Source organism: Nanorana parkeri, unplaced genomic scaffold, assembly GCF_000935625.1.
Source record: "Nanorana parkeri isolate BGI_ZX_2015 unplaced genomic scaffold, ASM93562v1 scaffold91, whole genome shotgun sequence".
NCBI lineage: Eukaryota > Metazoa > Chordata > Amphibia > Anura > Dicroglossidae > Nanorana > Nanorana parkeri.
In genome coordinates this window covers 1,077,220-1,100,412 of record NW_017306359.1, presented here as the reverse complement: position 1 = coordinate 1,100,412, position 23,193 = coordinate 1,077,220, and the positions used below count along the sequence as shown (strand labels likewise).

The 23,193-nt window shown below is 41.0% G+C and overlaps 1 protein-coding gene across 6 annotated transcripts in view; it reads right to left on the bottom strand.

Moving 5' to 3' along the window:
• Positions 1–23,193, bottom strand: part of NRCAM (neuronal cell adhesion molecule) — a 94,271-nt gene that overhangs the window by 32,253 nt on the left and 38,825 nt on the right. For 5 of the 6 annotated variants that reach the window (XM_018552541.1, XM_018552543.1, XM_018552544.1 and 2 more), the window contains 14 exons: positions 22,300–22,431; positions 21,070–21,213; positions 20,861–20,969; positions 19,585–19,751; positions 19,343–19,490; positions 18,100–18,224; positions 16,297–16,326; positions 13,601–13,702; positions 13,122–13,319; positions 11,532–11,602; positions 10,965–11,190; positions 10,736–10,851; positions 7,586–7,790; positions 5,018–5,137 (listed from right to left, as the gene is read on the bottom strand). In XM_018552541.1, coding sequence (XP_018408043.1) covers positions 5,018–5,137; positions 7,586–7,790; positions 10,736–10,851; positions 10,965–11,190; positions 11,532–11,602; positions 13,122–13,319; positions 13,601–13,702; positions 16,297–16,326; positions 18,100–18,224; positions 19,343–19,490; positions 19,585–19,751; positions 20,861–20,969; positions 21,070–21,213; positions 22,300–22,431 — 1,893 coding nt within the window. The remainder of the gene's footprint in view (positions 1–5,017; positions 5,138–7,585; positions 7,791–10,735; positions 10,852–10,964; positions 11,191–11,531; positions 11,603–13,121; positions 13,320–13,600; positions 13,703–16,296; positions 16,327–18,099; positions 18,225–19,342; positions 19,491–19,584; positions 19,752–20,860; positions 20,970–21,069; positions 21,214–22,299; positions 22,432–23,193) is intronic. The other variant, XM_018552545.1, reaches the window with a different exon arrangement.

Here is a 23,193-nt window from a genome sequence, read left to right as displayed (position 1 = left end):
GGGTAAAAGTATAAAAAAAGAAAGGAAATAAGAAAAGATCAAGAAAGTATCCGGGACATGGCAAGTATAGTGTGATATAGTGACGACACAATTTGGCTAAGGAGACTGAGAAACATGTAGATATTGCATGCACGGGTCCCAAATCCGCTCAAATGTATCCCTAGTATCTTTGATGATACTATTCAATTTCTCATGTATCATTAGCCACGATAGTTTAGAAATGACTTGTTTGAACGGGACGGTTTGGGTTTTCCACGCCTGAGCTAGGGGAATTTTGGCAGCCAAAAAAAAGAACGACAATAGTGCAGCTTCAGGCTTGGAAAAACCAGGGACTGGACGATTTAATAAGACATTCTGCGGGTCACGAGGTGGTCGGATGCGAAGTACCTTATATATCAAGGCATGAAGCCTGTTCCAATATGGACGGATGCGTGGGCATTCCCACCAAGTATGTAGCATTGTTCCAGTGAGACCACACCCCCTAAAGCATATGGGCGATTGACCAGGGTAGATGGCCGCCAATCTGGCGGGCACCATGTACCAATGCGAAAAGACCTTATATCAGGGATACGCTTAACAGTCCTTTAGTTAACCTGGAGCAGCATGTATGCCACAAGTCCAGGGGCAACTCAGTCTGCAATTCCTTCTCCCAAGACAACATATAAGACAGCTTGGAGGAGGAGTTAAAAAAAGATAAATAAATGAGATATTCCTCCACGTGACATATCTGACTGCATGTACCACCGTTCATATGTGTTGGAAAATGGGGAATCTGTTGGAGGAAGATCTAAAGACTTCAAAAAGTGATGAAGTTGTCTGTAACGAAACATCTCAGTGGGGGGCATATTTAAGGTATTCAGGCAGTAGATCAATGTGAGGGATTGGCGGTCCTTAAAAAAATGACCAATACGATAAAGACCCTTATCAGTCCACCACTGAAATGCTTGTGCTTGAGTACCTGGTGGGAAGGCAGGATTGCAGACTATTGGTGCCAGATGAGTGTGGGTCGATGTCAAGTCATAAAGCCCCCAGAGACGATCCCATAAAGCTAAGGAGGAAAGAGTCGGCGCGAGGACAACCGGGCGACGTCTAGGGGTGGTCCACATAAGAGCGTCCACCGGTGTACCAGATGCCGAGGCCGACTCTAGGGCCAACCAATCCGGCTGGTATCCTAGAAAGTATACAGAAGATAACTGAGCCAATTTAGCCGCCCTATAGTATAGCATTAAATTAGGGACCCCCAAACCTCCAACGTCTTTAGGAGAGTGCATGATAATTTTAGAAAGTCTCTGGGATTTCTGGCCCCAAATAAACCACATAAGGTATGATTGGAAAGACAACAGATCAGCCCTAAGGATAGCTATAGGCAGTGCTCTAAAATAGTACAATATTTTTGGCAAGAGGGTCATCTTTACCCAATCCACAAAAAGGTACAAGAGGACCACCTGTCTACATCTGCTTTTAATTGTTTATATAGTGGAACATAATTGCATTTATATAGGGACGAATAGGACGGTGTGAGTTTAACTCCCCAGATATTGTAAACAGTCATTTGACCAAGTAAACGGGAAGGCTTGGATAAGGTGGGTCCAGATGTCAGGGGGCATGTTAACATCGAGAGCCGTTGACTTAGAAGAGTTGACCCTAAGTCCAGAGGCCGCTGCAAACTCATCTAAGATTCTTAGAGCATTGGGAACCGATATAAGGGGAGATTTAACAAAAAGCAATAAGTCATCCGCAAAAAGTGCACAATTAGCTGAATTGCGGATGGCAATGGCGAGGGGTTCTATCGCCACTGCGAAAAGCAATGGCGATAGGGGACATCCCTGTCGGGTGCCCGTGCAAATATCAAAGGGTTCAGAGAGATGCCCCTGAATACGAATCCGAGCCGATGGGTTAGAGTATAGAGTAAGCAGCAGCCGAAGGAAAAACGGACCAAAGCCCCATTGCCGCAATAAAGTGAACATATAAGGCCAGGAAACCGAATCGAACGCCTTTTGCAAGTCAACGGATAACAACATGCCCTCCTGCCGGGGTCCACCATCCCAATTGGATTGCAGCAGGGAGATAATATCCACCGCCCTCCTAATCTGGTCCGGGCCTTGGCGTCCCACTATAAAACCCACTTGATCTACATGTATATATGAAGCCAAAAAAGTGTTCAATCGGTTAACACATTTTAAAGTAAGTTCAATATCCTATTTTCTTTCTTGTTCATTAAGGGATGCAGGATTAGAAGTGATTTAAAGATAACTGGGACGTCCAAAAGCAGTCTAACTGAGGGGTAGTGTAAAAATTGCCATCAATCTACAACTTGAAGAGATGCTTGAAGGACCTTATGCCTGAAGCTTGCATCACCTGAGGCCTGAACATCCACTTGGTAAAACTTGGTATGAAAAGAAGCTGGTTCCCTAGGGACCTAGCCTGTGCGAAGACACATGTAGGTTTGATAACATAAAATGGGGTGAAGGTAGACAATGGACCTTTAGCTTTTAGCCCCTGCACACTTTGACCCGTACCAATGCATTGATCCACTCTATCAGTGTCAAGTTCCTGAGGAGGGGCACTGGAAGCCATCACATAGCTGTAATGTAATGGAGAGCTGTAGAGGCCCATAGGACTGCTTTCTTTGCACTTGGGTACCAGCATGTTGCGCTGCAACTGAGGCAGTTTATGTAAACACACTAGGTAGAAAACGTGGGTTACAACGCAGCTGCTGACAGCAGGAACAATATATAAAGGCTGAAGGTGACTTAGTCACTGTAGCCAGCAGCAAGGACAAACCATGACAATAACCATGTGCAGAAGCATAGCTACAGAAAATAGAACCTGTGGCAAGCACTGAAATTGCACCCTTTTCCAAAATCTTTAGAGTATCATGTCAAATGCTATTCCCTCAGCATGACTTGAAAAAGCAACGTTTCAGAACCTCGAAGGATCCCTTGATCAGACAAAGTGTTAGAAACCCAAATTGCTAAACATCCTTAAATACCCAGTGTTGTTAACCTAAAAAAACAAGGAAAACAACTGTAAAACACCACCCACTGAATGACATCATATTCCTGCCACCACCAGAATGAATGTCATAACAATAACAAAACTCTGCACCTAAAGCTTGTATAATCTTATCCATTGTCACAAATGGGATCCAGTATATTCAACTATAATGAATCATGGCTCCATTCTCCGTTACCTGGTGGTCTAGGGTTTAGTAGCATATTTGAACAACCAGCTGGTGCCTGCTGCCGATGCCAACCCGGGCTTTATTATTTCTTTTATATTCTGACGGCGGCCGCTGTAAAAAAAACAAAAAAAAACCAGAAAGGGCACCTCCCTGAAATAAGGTTTTGCAGGTTGGGATGTCTGACATTGTGTCTGACATGCTAGAGAAGAGGGAGATGTTTTGCCAGTCAGCCAATCAGCTAACTCCTGGTGCAGGAGGGTGGAACTTCCCCTCCTATGACAGTAAGCTTAGTCAGCTGGACAGCACATGGCAGTACGGCTGAGTGGGGGAGGTGGCCAGGCAGGCTCCTCACTGAAGGAGATAGGTGCAGAGCTGAATGCGGGGAAGGGTGGGGAGGCAATAAATCATTGGCTGGTTGCTAGGATGCTGGACGGTCCTAGCAACCAACCAATGATGCTGGCCGGTTCTAGTAACCAACCAATTACTTGTTGCCTATCCCCTCCCTGTCAGCTGGTAGTTGGTTGCTAGGACACCAGGTGTAAGACACCATCATATATGATGCATCTATCCTGCCTCCAGCGACAATCATCCATTCCAAACTGCATGTAATCATCACAAATGTACATTGTCTGCATGTAAACAAGAGATTTGGGATTCCTGCAGCAAGAATCCATAAGTAGCTGCTGCAGGAATCCCAAATTGCATAGTGTGAATGAGGCCTTAATGAGACCTAATTTATGAAATGTAGAATTCCAAATATTATTTAAACCAAGTAGAGCTGCAACAGTTAATCGATTAAGTCGATTAAAATCGACGATCGAAAACGTTGTCGACGTTTTCGAAAGTTGATTTGTCGACTATTGATTGATTAGCCTGTTCAGGGCTCCACACACGGCCTGAGCCACACGTCACACACGCCTGCCGTGCCCAGCACACAGAAGCCACGCCCACCGCACAGGACACAGAAGCCGCGCACACCGCTGCTCTTTATCCCTTTTAAAATAGAAAAAGAGATTGAGAACACAGAGTCCTCAATCTCTTTTTCTGTATCCCCTGTTATAAATGAACAGGAATCCTCTATGAGTGTTCCTGTTCATTGATAACTTGAGAATATAGTATGATTACTATAACTACAACTATGAATGAACAGGAGGTGATGTAGCTCACCCCTATTCATTCATAATTGAGGATGCAGTATACATACAATGTCCTCAATTATCTACAAACACTCAGCGATCAATGATCGCTGGGTGCTTGCACTTGCTCTCCTCTCTGACACGCTGTCACAGGAGGCTGAGCGAGCAGAGCAGGGAGGAGAGCTCCGCCTCCTGTGACAGCGCAGCCTGTCTCCGCCCCCACACCGCTCTGCCGGACTGTGATAGGCGGCTGAGCGGTGTGGGAGGAGAGACACCGGCCGCTCACAGTGGTCTCCTCTCACAGCACTCGGCCGGCTGTCACTTTCTCTCCTCCCCGCTGGGACACAGAGCAGCGGCCAGCGAGAGGAAAGAAACCTCGGATGTGTCGATGTATCGGCTGGAAAATTGCACTTTTGGTATTTAGCCAAAAGTGCAATTTTTGGCCGATATGTTTTGGCGGCCGATATTTTGGTGCATCCCTACATGTTATCCTTAAAAATAGTGTTGCAAACATATGCGATATAATTTAGCTAAATTCCTTTACTTATTCTGAATGAACACTCCACTTAATTCCTTAAGTTTTTCTGATGGAATACTCTGCTGTCCTATGTCCATATTTTATTTAGGATGCATATGTGACAGGTCTAGTGTATGAATTATATAGATAGATTTAAAAAATGCAGATTTCTCGACTTACTTGACTGATACTTTAGAGTATATTGTGTCAGGACTCCATTTGGATGGGGCGGGGGATTCCACGTCAAAGTCAGGGAATCAGAAGTTCGATGATGAATTTGTACAAATGCCATACTAGGAACTGTGAAAACAACATGTGCTTCTTGTAAATGATCTACTAAGGTTAATGCAACATATTAAATATATATTTTTTTATAACAATGTCAATTTGCAGAACATAAAATCCATATTGTCTAACAGGTTTTACCAGAAGTTGTAATCACTAATTTCCTCTAGCATCATTTGCCAGGGAGATCATACAGTCTAATGGTCTACAAAGCTTGCAGGGAAAGAGCTTCAGTCCCTTGAGCAATGTAAACAACAATTAAAGGAGCACTGAGGTTTAAAAAGGGCTCCGGAATGGTTGTATAAGATTAAATGAGTGTGTCCCTAGCTCAGCAACTTCTACCAAAATGCTTAAAAAAAATATGTATGTGGCATTGTTACTACTGACCACAATTAGGCATGCACCGTTAGCGATACTAGTATCATTATCGGTGCCGACGCCCAGTATTTAGGGGGTACTCATACTCTGGGAAACAAAAGCAACACAGAGCGCCTCCATAGTGTAAAACTTTTATTTGATGAGTACAACACGCAAGTGAAAATGTACTTACACGAAAGCCAATGATCATAAGCGTAAAAGGAAACGATAAAATATAAAATCTCCAGCAGGGGAAGTCTGAGGGGATCTCCAAATCAGCGTCCTCTGCGCCCGTATGTTTCATCAGGTTCTGATGAAGGGGGCGTGCCCCTGAAACGCGTAGACCTTTTTAAAACATACGGGAGCAGAGGACGCTGATTTGGAGATCCCCTCAGACTTCCCCTGCTGGAGATTTTATATTTTATCGTTTCCTTTTACGCTTATGATCATTGGCTTTCGTGTAAGTACATTTTCACTTGCGTGTTGTACTCATCAAATAAAAGTTTTACACTATGGAGGCGCTCTGTGTTGCTTTTGTTTCCCAGATCGATGGTCGTTGTTGACCGGTGGGAGCTGCCTCTATGGTGTACCAATGAACTTTACAGCCGGATTTCTCTGCAAACCGGGGGCGCCGCTATTGCTTTTTTCAGGTACTCATACTCACCCAAATGCTCCGATACTTACCTCCGATACCGGAACTTCCAGTCAGAGGGAGACCTCCCTCTGACCAGCAGTGCAGAGGGAGTATGGAGCAGGCTTCCTTTCCAATCAGGAAGCTGGACGGTGGGTTATGATTCACGTGTTGCTAAGCCGCCTGGCTTCCTAACCAATCAGGAAGCTGGGGGGCACGTAATGACCCGCCTCCCTGATTGGTCAGGAAGCCAGGCTGCCTAGGAACAAGTGAAGTCAGCTTCCTTGCCAATCAGGAAGCCGGGAGGAGGATCATGACGTGGCGCCCAGCTTCCTGATTGGCTAGGAAGTCGGCTTCACATGATGTTAAGCAGCCTGGCTTCCTGACCAATCAATGAAATAAAACAAGTGGAGTGTGGGATTCTAGAAGAGCTCCACTCTCTGGCAGGTTATTTAGTTCATACATTAGTAAACATTTTTAATCATGTTTGCTATCAATTATTTAAAGGAAAACACCAATCAGGTAAACACATGATTAAATACATATCTGAGTACTTTGCCTGCAGAGCATCCAGTTTTGTTATTTATATACCCCTGCATAGCCAGCAGGATTGTACTGTTACTGCCTATACCAGTTTTGCAACTTTCTATGTCTGCTCACAGGACCGATCAAACTGCTGATGCCCTCCATGAAGCTTCCTAAAAACATTTCCTTTGAGCTCCAAGTACCTGAACCATGTTAGGCTGGTAGCATTGTGCAATGCAAAATAGACTGATTGGTTCAGTGCAGGGACCCGACATCTGCAAATATGGCAGTAGTCATTTAGAAAATACATTTATGATTTTGATTAATCAAAGCCAAACAGTGTAAACTCAAGAATTTGAACTGTTTAGAATCATGTGCTAAAGTTATAATTAATCTCTGTGAGAGTTACTCTGAGACTGAAGGTCTATGGTTAAACAGCTGGGGGAGCTTTCCAAACCCATTTCTATCCTTAGGTGTTTTTAAAATAAATGGAGACTCTGAGCCATTTACGTCAGGATCCTTCTTTACTTTCACTTGGGTCATGGTAAACCAATAACCTTAATATATTCACCAGCAGTAGAATAGTGCTACTCTAAAAAGAGAAGCAATTTAGCTTAGGCAGGTATGCAGCACATGAACTACCTTCCCCACATTCCTACACTGAATTGGAGGAGCACAGGTTGTGTGCACGTTTTCACCATCACTATGCTTATGTTTTGAGAGAAAAGACTTCTTCTTTTAAGGTCCTCCCATTAAAACACTGACCCACTGCTGAAGGGTATAGGAGTTGGTATTAACATAGCTGGGGTCCACATGCTTACAGCCATCTTACCATGCCAATATCAGCTGATATGCACAATGGTGAATCCAACCTTAGGTAACTGAATTGCAGGAATGGATCAGTGGATTTGTCTTTTTTCAGTTATCACATCATGTATTTAATTAATTACCTCCTTCTGGTGTCTCAAAGTATTTGTCCTTGCTGGAAGGGCCTTCACCTTTACCATTGACAACTCTCACATTAAGGATGTAGTCTGTATTTGGCTGTAATCCAGGAAGCATCCCATGGGTCCTGTTTCCAGCAAACGTCAGCATCCATTTTTCAATGTGTCTTCTATTTCTGTTTGTTCTGTTTAGTGCTTTCCAGTAGTAGACCTGCAATATGAAATTGGGTGGCAGGAAAAAAATAGAAAACAAATTAAATAAACTATTCACTAACAAGGGTTATGCAAACTGAATGTATGATAGAAAAAAAACAAATAAACAAAAGTTACCTTGAGTGAATACTATCATTGTTATTCACTAAAGGGTGAAGAGTTTGGAGAAGGCAGGAGAAGGGAACAATCTAGGATAACATTGCTGATTGGAAAAAAATCTCCTATTCAGCTCACTTTCCAGTTCAGCTATGTTGTCCTAGTTGTTCACCTTCCTGTCTTATTCAAACTCTTCACCCTTTAGTGGATAACCCTGTATATGTCAAAATGATCACTATAAACAAAGATTTAGGTAGCTAAAATAATATATAAATCTTAACTTTTCATCTAACAGCCAAGCTTAGACCTGCAAAAGCTTCCCCCTGGGCATCCATATTGGTCCTTGGGGGCTTGTTCCCACCACGGTCATTGAGCTGGGTTTACCTGCACACCACGTCACATGTGCGGTGTGAATAGGGCACATAGATAATAATTGTGGTGTCGAAGAATTGTATCTTCACACCGCAAAAGGTGTATAAGAGTTGATTAGTGTCTCCCAATTACATTTGTATAATATTACTGCAGTGAGAGAATATGCATGCACAAGCACCCAAAGTTGTGTTGCAAGCTGTTCCAGTTTATGGGTATATACTAGAGTTTTAATGTTTACATTAACATGCACTTTTAGTTCAAAAGAGGAAATTAAGTTGCAATTTTTTATAACTTGGGTAAAGACAAGAAAATTCAAGGAAAGAATATAGGAATCTGTGTACATGATAGAGAGAAAAGGGAGGTTAGCGTGTAGAAGAAGAGAGAGGATTAGTGTGGAGTGTAAAGCATATAAAATGGTTGTGATCTATACACTAAGGCAGGGGTGCCCACAATTTTTTGTGCTAAGATCTACTTTTCAAATGACGAGCTACGTGAGATCTACCAACGAAAAAAACCTCTGTCGCTCTCTCTCTCCTGGCTGTCTCTCCTCGCTCTCCTGGCTGTCTCTCCTCGCTCTCCTGGCTGTCTCTCCTCACTCTCCTGGCTGTCTCTCCTCACTCTCCTGGCTGTCTCTCCTTGCTCATCTCTCCTGGCTGTCTTTCCTCACTCTCTCTCTCTCCTGGCTGTCTCTCCTCTCTCTCTTTCCTGGCTGTCTCTCCTTGCTCTCTCTCCTGGCTGTCTCTCCTCTCTCTCTTTCCTGGCTGTCTCTCCTTGCTCTCTCTCCTGGCTGTCTCTCCTCTCTCTCTTTCCTGGCTGTCTCTCCTCTCTCTCTTTCCTCGCTCTCTCTCCGGGCTCACCTTGCTTTATTTTGACAAGTGTAGTGCAATAGGCTGTGTAAACTAATATTCTTTGATGTAATACATAGCACTTCAACCACCAGAAAGGTGTCAGCGAGCTTGGCTCAGCAGACTCAGGCTGAGATGGTAATCATGTGTGCACAGCTAAATAAATATACCAAAATGGAATAAAGGGGCTGCCATTCACACCCTTCGTGATCTACGAGCATCAGCTTTGAGAGCTACTGGTAGATCACAATCTACCTAATGGGCACCCCTGCACTAAGGGGTCTACTCACTAAGCTGCCGTAGGCAGCCGAGTGAAAGACCGACCTGAAGTGAAGTGAGCCGAACGCTGTTCGGCTATTCACTTCAGGCTGGTATGGCTGATTTCAGCCGGATATCGGCTGAAATCAGCCGTACATCGGGTGGCTTCGGGTCGGCCGAACAAGCTCAGCATGTCCAGCCGACCCGAAGTGCAGAAGGAGTTCGACTCAGTCGATCCAACATCTGGATCAGCTGAGCCGAACCTCCGACAGACTACTCGCTGCTGTTCGCTCTATTCTTATAGATGCCGAACAGCAGTGAGTGAATAGCCGAATGCCGCTCGGCTGTTCTGCTCGGTCCCTCAGAGGGACCGAACAGAACAGAAAAATAGTTAAAAAAGCACACAAAAAAAATAGAAAACGATTGTGCGGGGCTAGCAATGACAGCTAGCTCCGCCCAACAGTTTTCTATTGTCCGGCGGTTCTGCTGCCGTCAAAAAAAGAAAAAAAAAACCTCTCCCAGGCGCTCCGTGGCTCCGCCCAGCTGTCAGAAGCAGGCTGTCGGCCGGCCGCTTGGCCAGCTTCGGCTTTCAGCACGGCTCAGCCGAGTCGAGGCATATGCGTTCGGCTCGACTGAGCCGCTTGTCCAAGTTCAGGAGCTGTACGGGCTATAGTGAATAGCCCGTAGAGCAGCCCTTCGGTTCTACTGAACCGAAGGGGTCCTGGGGCCCAAGCTAGCCGAAGGATTGGCCGAAGCTGTGGCTAGATCCTTCGGCTGCTTCGTGAATAGACCCCTATGTTTGGACACTTTAACAATTCTCTCACAATGTGTGCAGGAAAACACAGCTCAATGGACATGGTGTGAACAACCCCTTGATGTGATGGGTTGTCTTACTGACCAAAAGGGGGTCAAATGGGAAGAGGGGTTGATACAAGCTTTACTATTACCAGAATACTTGGGATTTGTTTTTAAATTCAGCTACCTATGTCTCTGGATCAACTGACAGTTTTGACATGCATTTTTCACTGATGGCTACCTCTGCTCTCTTATTTGTTTACTGTATAATGTATACTGTAAAATCAATAGTTAATCACTAAAGAACAAATGAAAGTTTGGATAACACATGGAACATACAAAGCAGGTCATAAATTCATAAATGTATGGCTATATTTTGGTAATTTGGCAGACATTTTACTAAAAACGTATTGTCTCTTACAGTAAGACCAGATTATTACCTGTCAAGACTGCAAATCTTTTCATATAGACAGAATATTGAGTAACTGCAGAATATTGAGTAAACTTTGCCAGCGTTCCGTTTAACTGCATTTGCCAACATAAAAGCAGCATACAAAAAACATTAAAAAATACCCACCCGGTATCCCTGCAAGTGACCTCTGACTGAAGTGAGAGGGACCGATTCCCACTGAACTTTTGCTAAAGTGGCATTAATGACTTCTACTTCAACATTACCAGGAGCAACCATGGGAACTAAACACAGAAGACAAATATTAAACAAGTGGGCATTGCGGTACACAGCAGATTAATTTACTTGTTTTTAAAAAGATATATTTTAGGTCACTCTAAAGACCTTAGAGACTTACGATCTTCTCCAGAATGTCCAATTACAACAGCCGGCTCAGGGGCATACCCAAGGTCATTTAATGCTTGAACCTTTATTTCATAAGGAACAAAGGTAGGTGTACCAGACACTATGTATTTGGAAACGTTGGCGACTGTGACAGATGTCCATTCTTCATCAAAATCCTTCTGCCTCCAGCTGACTTTGTATTGGAGACCAGGTCCATTGGAGTCAAAACCCCTTAAAGGCTGTGTGTGAAAAGGTAACAGTTATTTAGAGACAATAACTTGACTAGCTAACGAACCAAAATGACCAATGTGTGTGTGTCCAAATATATTTATGGACTTATATATCTCGGATTATACAATGTCTTGTCAAAAAAAGAGCAGATTATGAATGACTATTTGGGTTAAGCTGGTATGCATGTTTTTCAGGGTGGCAATTATTCTGATCCCTTTAACTTTGACACCCTCCTCCAGCTCTAGATGTGTTCAAGCATATTGTTTATTTAGGGGATCATGCTCCATCTATATTAAATTTTAAACATTTTCTAACGAACACCTTTGAAAACAATGTTGATTATACTTACGTTCCAAATGATTACAAAATTATCCGGCTCTGTACCAACTCCTTTAACACGAGAAGGGTTTATTTCAGGCTCTGAAAATGTTAAAATTAAATAATTTAGTTATGTATTTTTTACATGTTAGGTAAGCCGCACACTGAAATGCTCAAGATAAGTTACTTATTTGTCATATAGAATAGGCAATGTTTAAGAGCTCGTTATCACCAAAAGCGTGTGTGTCCGCACCGCGATCGCTGTGAAATTTCTCCCCGCGTTTTGGGGCGGTTCATTGTATTCAATGGCGCCGCTTCCACGCCCCCCCCCCCTGCAGTGTGATCGAACACGTGGCAAAACTTTGCCAGCGTTCCGCTTAACTGCAAACGCAAAAAATAGTGCAAGCAGGCGGGGGGGCGTGGAAGCGGTGCCATTCTATACAATGCACCGCCACGCCCCCTCCCGCCTCAAAACGCGGGGGGAATTTTCACAGCAATCTCGGTGCGTTCCAGCAGCTACCGCTCTGGAACGCACACGCTTTCGGTGTGAACAAAGCCTAAGAGCCACTAAAAGAACCCCTTCATCAGGCAAAAGTGACCAAAGAAAACCCATTCAGATAGAAATATGGGGGCTACGTTGCTATTTTTTTATAGCACAACTCTCATTCTGACATCATCACATACAGTATGGGAACGGCTTTGTAAATGTGGACACTTCAAAGTTAGTAGTTCAGAAGGTGAAATTCAAAATGTATAATTTCTCCTCTCCTTCTGCCATTTAGCCAGTGTTCTGATTCACATTTAGAAAGCTGTTATCAAGTTGTTCTAAACTTCAAATCTCAGCTCCAGACAAAATGTTTTAACTGTATTTAAAGCCCCCTTCTTTTTTTTTGGGAAAGAGAGGGAATAGTTAGAACCTCTGAGGGGGTTTTATTGCTGTCCATGACCCATATGGGAAGATTTGGCCTCTCTATTCTAAATCTAAAATTTAGATTTGTCACCAGAACTGGAAAAAGAGAGGAGATTTTAAAATAGGAACACTTCTTCTGGTGACAACTGTAACATGGGACTTCTCTTCCAGCGGACAAGTGGAAAAAAAAACAACAAAACAAATTTGATTTTAACTATTGTTTTGACTTTAGATATATTTTAATTTCCGGCACCATGAAGTAGGAAAGAAAAAACTCTGCCAGGTTCTTATTTGCAGCATGTGTTCCCACTGCACACATTTCTAATGATGGGAAATCTCTCCAGTAATAAGACTGGCTAAAACAAAACACTTTATTCAGTAAAACAGAGAAGGTTTAAAACCACTGCCAAGTTATTAATGGGTTCTGGTAATACCCACTCCTCTTATATCTTGTTCTGCTGTCATAGGCTTTTTAAAGGATAGGAATTAGGGTGAAATCACAAACGGCAAAATAAACTTTACAGCGGTACTTACTCTTCACAAGCCTATTCACAAACTAAAGAATAATATACCGTATATTTTGGCTGCAGCTCTGGTTTAAACAGAACATGGTCTGAATGGTACTACTATGGATGAAGGCAAAGAAACAGTACAACTAAACATATTACTTCCAGCATCACTAAGGTGAAATGAGACTTGTATTTTACAAACCTGCAGCCTTTGTTATATAGCGTTCAGAAGGTACACTGGGGTCACTTCTCCCAATTTCATTAACAGCAATCACTCGGAAGGAGTAGTAAACATAAGGAGAAAGAGTCAGAGAGACTGTAGTTTGTGTACCGCTAACTTTGGTCTGGAGGTGCCAGGTGCCTGGTTCACGCATGCCATCTTCATATTCAACAATAAACTCTATAGACAAAATAATGTTTAAGAAAGCTAAATATTATCTGTTTGTATATGATAACTGTTATTTAGTGATTACATTAAAAATAGCAAAAATGACAAACATATAATAGACTATTTCATACAACTATATTTTATTGCCCAATGTAGCTGCTGTACATTAAGTTCAGAGCAGCCTGTAGAAAGTGCTGGATTCCCAGCTAGTATATATCATAGTTGAAATAGTAGGTTATTTTCTAACTAGGCGAGAAATGGGGGAGTTACAGCAGCATTTGATATTAACTTACCGGTAATAGGACTGTTATTGTCATCTCCTGGCACCCATGAGAGCTGCACACTCTTTTCAAGAGGATCAGTCAATTCCAAATCAGAAGATGCCTCTGGCCGATCTGAAAGTCAAATGTTCCATTATATAGTGTAAATATGCTGTATCCTGTAATAACTGAGGAAGATTAGCAGCACTGCCAGAAAAGAATCTTTGAAGCATATCTACTAATTCATGTGGAGCAAAAAAAAACGAGCGAGCCCATTCACATGCAGCCAGTCATTACACTGTAGATGACAGCAGTGGCAGGCCAAAGATACATGACACTGGCAGATAAGAAAGACAACGCTTCTGTAGAGAAATACATTTGAAAATGTTGTGTAGCTTTCATTGCAGCCATAAATAAAGCAAAACTTCATGCTGCGCTCAGTGCAAAGTCTGCAATAATTGAATTCTGCATTATTAAAAGCTAGAACATTTCCAGTCATCTGCTCCACACTATGCTAAGTACCAGTGTATATATGCACGGTGTCTGCTACTCTGTTTTGTTTGATAAGTTCCTGTTTTTACAGTTTACCTGCACTCATGCATATGACCCATACTGTCGCAGTAATTCAAAGGCCAAGTTCCATCAAACCCAATGATTCTGTTTTATGAGGAAGCGTGAGAATTTAAAGTGGTACACCATAAAACAGGTAGACACACAGCTCAAACAGATATATTTTTTTACATGTTATTGGATGTGCCGATTTGGCCACCCATTCATGTAATAAACACACCTCTGTTAGTCATTCTGCTACTGACGGATAACCATTACTGTTTCCTGTTTCAGTTTTATGGATTCCTAGGTCACCTCCCTGCTAACTGGACAGGGATGATAATTCTTAAGCTGGCTATACATTGTTATATTATTTTCATTCAACCTGCGGGCTGAATTAAAAATTTAGAATACATTCTTTCCATCCATGCTTAACAGCATCTCACGCTGTCATTTGCAGTTAGCAGTGGACGTGCTGCTGTAAGAATACCCAAACTGTGACGGCAGCTGATTGGCACACAGGGGCACCCAGTGAACAAATTTCGGCCGGTTCATCAAGAACCAGCTGAAATTCTTACAGAGTATGGCCAGCACACGTCCACAGACAAACTAGGAAATCGTGCTGAATCCCTTCCCAGAAGAGTGGGAGATAATATAGCTGCAAAAGTAAGGGGAGAAAATCCATTTAAATGCCAATGTTTTTGCATTTGGAAATCCAGTAAGCTTATATAGGTGTGATGGCCGTGTGTTCACAAACATTTGGCAATACAGTGTATGTATGTAAACTGGGGATTTGCCTGGTGTTTCACTTTTTTCCCCTTATACTCTCAAGGGCAGAGTAAACTCTGCCCCTCCAGCTGTGGTGCAACTACAAATCCCACAAGGCACTGCAAGACTCTGACAGCCACAGTCATGACTCCAAGAGGCATGACTAGATTTGTAGTTTAGCCACAGCTGGAGGGCTGGAGTGCAAGTTTGCCTAGCTGCACAATCTACCCACCAACGCTGCTTTTTGCCACCATATTCTCCCAGAGAGATGGTGAGTGATTCACCTTGCCTTACTCTTCAAACAAATGCCTAATGTATGTAATAATGCATAATATGACTCATGACAGCAATCACATACAAAATGAAAGGTCAACTCCACAGTAACACTATTAACACCAGACCTCCAACTAACACACTGTACAACACAATAAGTACCACAACACAACTACGAACTAAATGCCATTTTTATATCTGGCAGCAGAAACATACATGAGCACAAATGAACCTATTCATTTCAGCATAAGCCATGCAAACATAACCAATTATATTTATCAAAGAAAAGATGGTTTCATTAAAGGGGAAGTATTGGTGTCAGTAACAGAGAATAAGTGTGGGATGCCGTTGTTGTATGTGAAGATCCTGGTCAGCTATTAACTCCTCAGTAATCAGCAAGAGTATACTGTGCTTTCAATTACTGAAGATGTGAATACCATCAATTAGAGATATTAGTAATCATTTACAAATGTGGCATTGTGCAGTATCTGGCTGGGGCATAAATAGCTTGGTTATTATTCCCATTATTAACAAAAAAAAATACACATACATATTACATTCTGTGTACATTTCCTATTGACTTTGCGTTATTTAGTTACCAACAGAAATACAATGACTGTTGACTGATTTGAAACGTGTATGGGAGACCTCCAATCCTCCTGCAATTACACCAGTTCCCTAATGATAAACTGCTGCCAGCCCACTGTTTGCGGCAATCTGCTCACCCCACTATTTACATAATCTTGTAATTCCACAGAGCTGACCTTACAAGTTTATACAGTGCACTGAGGGGGGTTTGAGCCTTATGCATGAATGACCTCACTCCCAGGATGACAGGTAGGTATAGAAAGCAAGAAAATCATGTACATGTCAACATTACAGGTGCACACTAAGACTAGTGAGCAGCACATAATCCTCTGTTAAGTCTGACACTAGCATTTAACAGTAATAGTAATAGTAATGCATACTGTAGATTGCAACATGTATGTCTTATCCTAAAAGGTGTATTTCCCCTTTAAACTATGCATATAGAAAACAATAATCAGAAGATGCCATGCAGCATTGTCAAAAAATGGACATGATGAACTTGTGATATGGTTAAAGCGGAAACATATATATGAGTGGAAGTTTCAGTTTACCGGTCTTTACAGGTGGTGGCAGAGTAGCTTCTGCAAGGGATATTAACAAAGCATTAGGAACAATAAATGGCCAGAAAGCAAAGACCATGCTGACCAATTAAATTATATTTTAGTCAGGTTAACTGAAAAAAAAATATTTCAATTATTTGTTGGTTATTGAATATGACATAGTAGATGGGTATCTGCAATTACATCTTTGTATAGGTCACTGCACAGTGCATCTCTTCTTACTGAATGCAGCTTTCTTCTGCACAGTGAGACTTGCCGTGCAGTGACCTATGCAAAGATTACCACTGAAATGAATGAATACCGTAGACATCCGGGAAAGTGTGTCTATGTGCAGATTGAACACCAACTGGGCTGATGCATCTGCAGATAGGCACCCATTAGCCCATGCACCTGAATGGTATTTAATTCACACGGCTACAGTAACAGTTTGTCAAACCTTTTCAAAAAGTGGTGTTGTCATATTAATCACATTTTAACATGTTTTAATATGTATTCTGGTTGATTTGAAACAGATCCACTTTTCATAAATAGTATCTTTAGAAATAGTTCTAGTACTAAAATGTTTATTCAAAAAGCTTAAAATACAAATCATGTGGCAACTGTCCATGCCCATATGATTCAAGGTAAGCACACAAAGGCTGAATATTGCAAGTTGGTTAAAAGGCATACATAATCTTACTGGAGTTCAGTGAGTTATACCCGTGCCTTTGCTCTAAAGTCACCTGCCGTATTAAGAACTGCCACAAATTATCAGATAAACATGCAGATGGGAGTCCAGCTCCCGCTGCATTTCCGTGACCACGGAAATGCAGGAGGGGGGACAGAGATGCAACCACAGTGCCAAGGCCTATGAGACCTGCAGTGCTACAGCTGGGTATGGAAGTGCAGTAGAAGCTGGACTCCCACCCGCATGTAAACCTGATTATTTGAGGGGAAAGGAAACCTTTTTTTTTAAATTCTTTATTAAAGATCAACAAAAATGTGCACATTTCCACCCAATCTACATTAGTGATAAAGTAATTATCAGTACAATCAAGCAAAGCAGTTTATACAGCAATGAAGCAAAGTCTTTCACAGTGTGAAGGCGCAATCTGTCAATTTAGGAAACATTTCTGATTATGGAAGGTGACTTTACAGCAAAGGCACTGTTGAACTACTGAATCCAGTAAGATTATTATTCCTGGAGTTGGGCTTTAAGTTATCACTGCCTATTGTCCTCAGGAAACTAACATCATAGTCATGATATCTGCCTTTTGTTATCAAGGTTAAAACATTATAATTTGATGGGTGACAACTATAGAAATAACAGTCATAACACAATAACAGCCATTCTTTGTTAAGAATGTTTCCTCCATTCAACAGATAAGACAAAGGTAAGCCCTGTAAACAGTATATACATGAAAATATACAATGTAAAAAAAGTTACACATTTACAGAGTAGATTATTGTCTAATATTATCTTCTATACCTAACCCTTGAACGTACTTAACCTAAGTATACTTGAAAACCGAATCTACTTATTAACAATAACTTATCTCTATTGCCTGAATAATCAAGAAAATACTTGCTTTGCAATGACACCATACACCAAAAACATCTATCTATCTATCTATCTATCTATCTATCTATCTATCTATCTATCTATCTATCTATTTATTTTAATCAGCTGTCGGTATGGATTATTTAATACATATACAACAATAATCATTTAAAATGTACTTTATAATACTGGGGCAGATTAATTATAGTAAAGACAAACTAAAAACACAATAGAAAACACAAGTTAAGTCTTACCAACAACAGTGAGCACTGCGCTGGCTGAGGCGCTGTCCAAGGTAGTGTTTGCTACACAAGTGTAAGTGCCTTCATCCTTGTCTGTTACGTTCTTGATAGTCAGACGTTCCTTTTCGATAACAAATCTGTAAAGTATAAGGCTAACGTGAAAGGCTGTCATAGAAGGAAAAAGATTAATTCTGATTGGTTTCCATGGTCTTTTGTATGTTTAATAAATAAACCCCTGTTTGTAGACTATAGTTTCTACAGAATCAATGTGAAATTTATAGAAGATGTAAATACATCTTCGAGGAGTATGAATGCATTTGATTACTTAGACCTAAACGTTAGTCTTACCGTCAGTCTTGCACAGTTGTACAGGATCCTCTCATGTACTGAAAATGCTTAGTTTGATTTCCACACGGAGAGCTTCTTACAGCGTGCATTAGAAGCTACAGCAAATTAGAAATATGAGCCTGCCTCATTTCCTGGCTGGAGGATGTGCATCTAGCTCTGTACTTCCCAGCCTGACTGTCCCTGGCCCACTCTATTAATTCTCTAAATTTCAGTTCTTTTAATCATGGAGGCTCACAATCAAATATGGGTGTTGCATAGGGTAGTCTGCTTGCAAATGCAAACTCCCTAGAAATGACCACTCCTCCAGACTCACATTCACTGGACAAGGCATTTTAATATTTGTTTTAACACCTCTCAGGACTGAGGGCAGTTGAGAGAAGTACAAAGGCAATGTGATGTGATGTTTTGGGAAGCTATGTACAGCACCTTGCTGGTCCCTAACACCAGCCTTGATCTGCCTTAATTAAGCACAAAAACCTCACAAATTATGTCCTTGGTCCAAAATAATGTATATAATAAAACAGAAAGGCTTTAAGTAAAAATGGGGGCAGGAGAGGAACGAATATAAGCAGAATAAGCTTTAAGGAGATTCAGAAATTCAGGTACCCTGTAATCCTTGTTCAATAGTTAATATCTATCTATCTATCTATCTATCTATCTATCTATCTATCTATCTATCCACAGTGTATATATAATATCATGAGAATAGAAATGGTAGGGGATAGGTTTTTGTTGGTGGTGCAAAAAAATAAGTGGACTTTGTTTGAAAGTGCAATTATCCTTTGAGTAACAGTAAAAAATTAAATGAAATGAATGTTTAATTGTTATTCTCTTCTCTATTAAGTCCTCTGACCATTTATCTCACATTGCACAGATATTATGGAATTACTACAAAATATTGTACTACCTTTCATCAATGGGCAGGTCGTTGTTGTCTTTCAACCACAGCACTTCCGCTACTATAGTAGGATCGTGCTTAACTTTGCATTCAAAGGATGCTCTACTATATCTCTGAATCACCTTGTATTCAGGTTGAGAGATAATCATTGTTGGCTCTGAAAAGCAAAACAGCATAAATTATACATGTGTTTCCCTAAACATATCCTGAGCCTCCAATTTGATGTGTTTAACCTATGAATCTTTCATTACCTTTGACTTCAAGCTCGATAGTTTTTTGGTCTGTTCCTAATTTATTTCTGGCTACACATGTGTAGGTCCCACTGCTGTCTTTCTGGGCAACAGGCACTTCTAGTGTCCCATTATCATGGAAAATATACCCGTTGCCATGCAGAACACTGGCTTGCATGCCTTTAAACCTGCAACAGAGAATAAATGAATTAGAAATGAGGAAGATTACAAGAGAGAAATATCAGTACTTACTGGACTGTAAATGAGTATGTATCTATAAGTAAACCTGTAAAAAAAGAGGCAGCCACTGCCAACCAATGCTGAAAATGTTAGCTGCCTAGTTGACTCTGGTTTCAGTGCTTTCTGTGTCTCTGATCTGGAACAGACATGTAGATCAGTGAATTATTTAGTTCACCATTCAATAATCTGCCCAAGGAATAGAATTAAAAAAGCAAATCTAAACCACAAAAATGATTATGATAAATTGGCAACAGAACAATTACTGGAGTATGAAACATTATGAGTCTATTCAGCGTCGCCTTACTACTGCCTTAACGCAATGTGCTTTAACTTGTAAGTTAACATGCAAAAGCATTTTTGTTTTTTGATGCAGTGCACAATATGCATTTTGCACTAGGTTACTTATGGCATTTGCAAAATATTAGCTTAGGATCGCTTTAAATCCCATCTTTTCTAGTTTTGAATAGCGAAGAATGGTTAAAGCAGCGATCAAGATTTTTTACTGGGGACATTTCTGTTACTTTCTGTCCCTATCCCTAAGGAGCATGTTTATAAAGCAGTGAATATGACATTCACCAAACATTCACTGCAAGCAAATGTTCCAGGTTCATGTGCTTTAAATGACAGTGATTAATTCACCACCAATGAATGTCTAGTGAAAGTCACAATCATTGCTTAAAAATATGCCCCTAAGGCATTTAGGGCCCGATTCTCAATGACTCAAGGAGACACAGATGGCAATAAAAACTTAATAGCGTTTCTAACCCTTCCCCACTCTACTAGAATAAGTGCTTTTGGTAATGTCTGTGTGCCCATTTAAGATATTTTCCATTAATACTGGCTCTGTCCGATGCGCTTTTATCGTGACAGGAATTAAGGGGCAATCTACTTAATGGCACACAGACAATGATAAAAACCTAACAGTGTGTTTTAACCTTCATCACTGTATCTAAAAAAAGAAAATGTTTTGTTTGAATTTAGGTTTCAAATTCTTTGTGCAGTATGAGTGTTGCATACAATTTAACATTTTAAGAGACGACAGTGCCTTTAGTCTTACCATTCTATACGAGGAATTGGTGACCCAAAATATGGACAGTCAAGAAAGGCAGCTCTATCAGCAATGACTTGATAAACCTTCTGTGATGAAAGGATCCGAGGCTTCTCCGCTGAAACAAGAAGCACATTTTGCTGATAAGAAATAGAATAAAATAGTATAGTATTAATGTTACTATCTAACGAAAATAGAATAACAATGACTTGTCTTACCTAGAACATTTACAAATGCATTTGCCAACTGGTAGCCATAAATGTTAGAAGCATTACACTGGTAGACTGCACTGGCTCGTTCTTGCACTTTTGAGAACATCACTGTATCACCTTCTACTCGTCTGCTCGGGTCTTGAGGAGCCACTGAAAAAACATTTGACACGTTAGGTGTATTAGGATCAGTTTTTTTAATGTCACAAAAAATATATATTTTCAATTATTTTAAAAGACAGAAGGTGCAAAGACATTTGCCTACTCAACGATGTAAAAACAAAACCGTAACATTCACAAGCTTAGCAAATGCAAATGTCTGAGACTGAAGAAGGAGCCTTGTGACTCATACTTTTTCTATGATTTCCAATATGGTCCATTAACGGTACTATGCTCAGTTAATTCTGTAACTGTGAGACACATAAGAACAATTCATCAATTTGCAGTGCCACTCTTCAAGGTGACTGTGGGCTAAAAAGGTAGGTTCTGTTTCAAAGAAAAACAAATATTTACTGGCAATTACAATGTTTAGAAGACTTAATTTTGTAGGGCAAATAATAAAGTAAAAAAACAAGTACTGCATGCATGCCATACACAAGATAGTTATTCAAAAGATGCAGCCACTTTAAGGGCCAATTCACACCAGATGCTGCACTAATCACACATCGTCTGGTGTGTGGTAGCCGTCACAGTACTGAAGTGCTGATACCATGTACGTTGCACTTTTTTTTTGTTAGAACTAGAACACAAGTGACATTTCACTAGGTACTACATGCACAGCAGAGTGCAAGGCAGTTGTACCGCGTCACATCCTGTTGCATAAAAAAAAGTAAAGCATGCCACTGTGTTCCTACCACAATGCGGTGGTGTGAATGGGAACAATCCGTGACAAGGCATATTGCCTTGTCCTGCGTTGGAGTTGTGCTGGAAACAACGGCCAGTGCAGTTCCAATGCAGATGCAGCTTTTGAACAAAATCAAATTGATTAAAGCAACCTACCACAAACATATCTTTATATCTATCAAATATTCGTATAGGGCAGTAATGTTGGTAGGTTGCCCTGATCCTCTCAATCAGGGTCAGAAATCAGCTACAAATTAATTACAAGTGGTATGATTCAGTAATGAGTTTTAGCACAGTATATCTTGAACCCTGGAATAATGCAATAATGTAAATGTAACCACATCTATTCTCTTGTGTTACAGGGCATGTATAAAACCAGAGTTCTGCATTACATACATTCAATTGCCACTCCATTTATTAGCCATGTAAGAGCAGGAGGAGGATTTCCGTTAGCTCTACAAATCAATGTGCCATCCTCTCCTGGTGACAGTACAAGATTCCTAGGCTCAGTGATCCAGTATGGTGCAGCTGCAAAAGAGAACAACATAAAAGTAATCAATGTGTATTTCTGGGACAATCAAAATTTTATCCCAAACCATCCAACAGGCAGATCATGTACTATTAACTACAACAAGATGTTTATAGACTTCATTTTACCTTTACACAATTATTTCACATGAAGCTTACACTCCCAGTTCTTGACCTTAGACTTTGCATATTTAAGCCCTGAAGTCTAGCCATGAACCTTGATTTTACATGTTGAAGTAGACATAGACAAATCCAAGGATTTAAAAAAACAAACAAGTCAGACAATTTAGAACAAGAAGTTTAGGGAGGCATTAGTTAATGTAAAAGTTATTGCTAAATGTTATCATTAGCAAGTTGTGAAGTTATGAAGGATAGCTGGTCTTAGTATGCACAATGAAACGCACTACTGGGGTGAGGTGTGAAGAAAATATTTTTGTAAGGGGCTGGCACTCGTCACGTGTGTTGTTAGCTTGTAAATTCATTTCAGCCTTTGTAAATCCGCTCTTCTTCTGAAAATGCTGGTTGCTTAGCTGACAAGCTGATGCTTCATTCGGACTTTAATGGTGACCTGTGGGCTTTTTCCAGTTAAGGGACTCAGAAGACAAAGATAGCCAAGTAACTAGCATTTTCAGGAGACCATCATCTGCAACCAACAGATTTCTCCCAGTACAAGGCTTTTATTTTATTATTAAGATATGGACAGCCCCATCAGCCCAGTGGCGGATCCAGGGGGGGGCAACGGGGCAATTGCCCCCCCCCCCC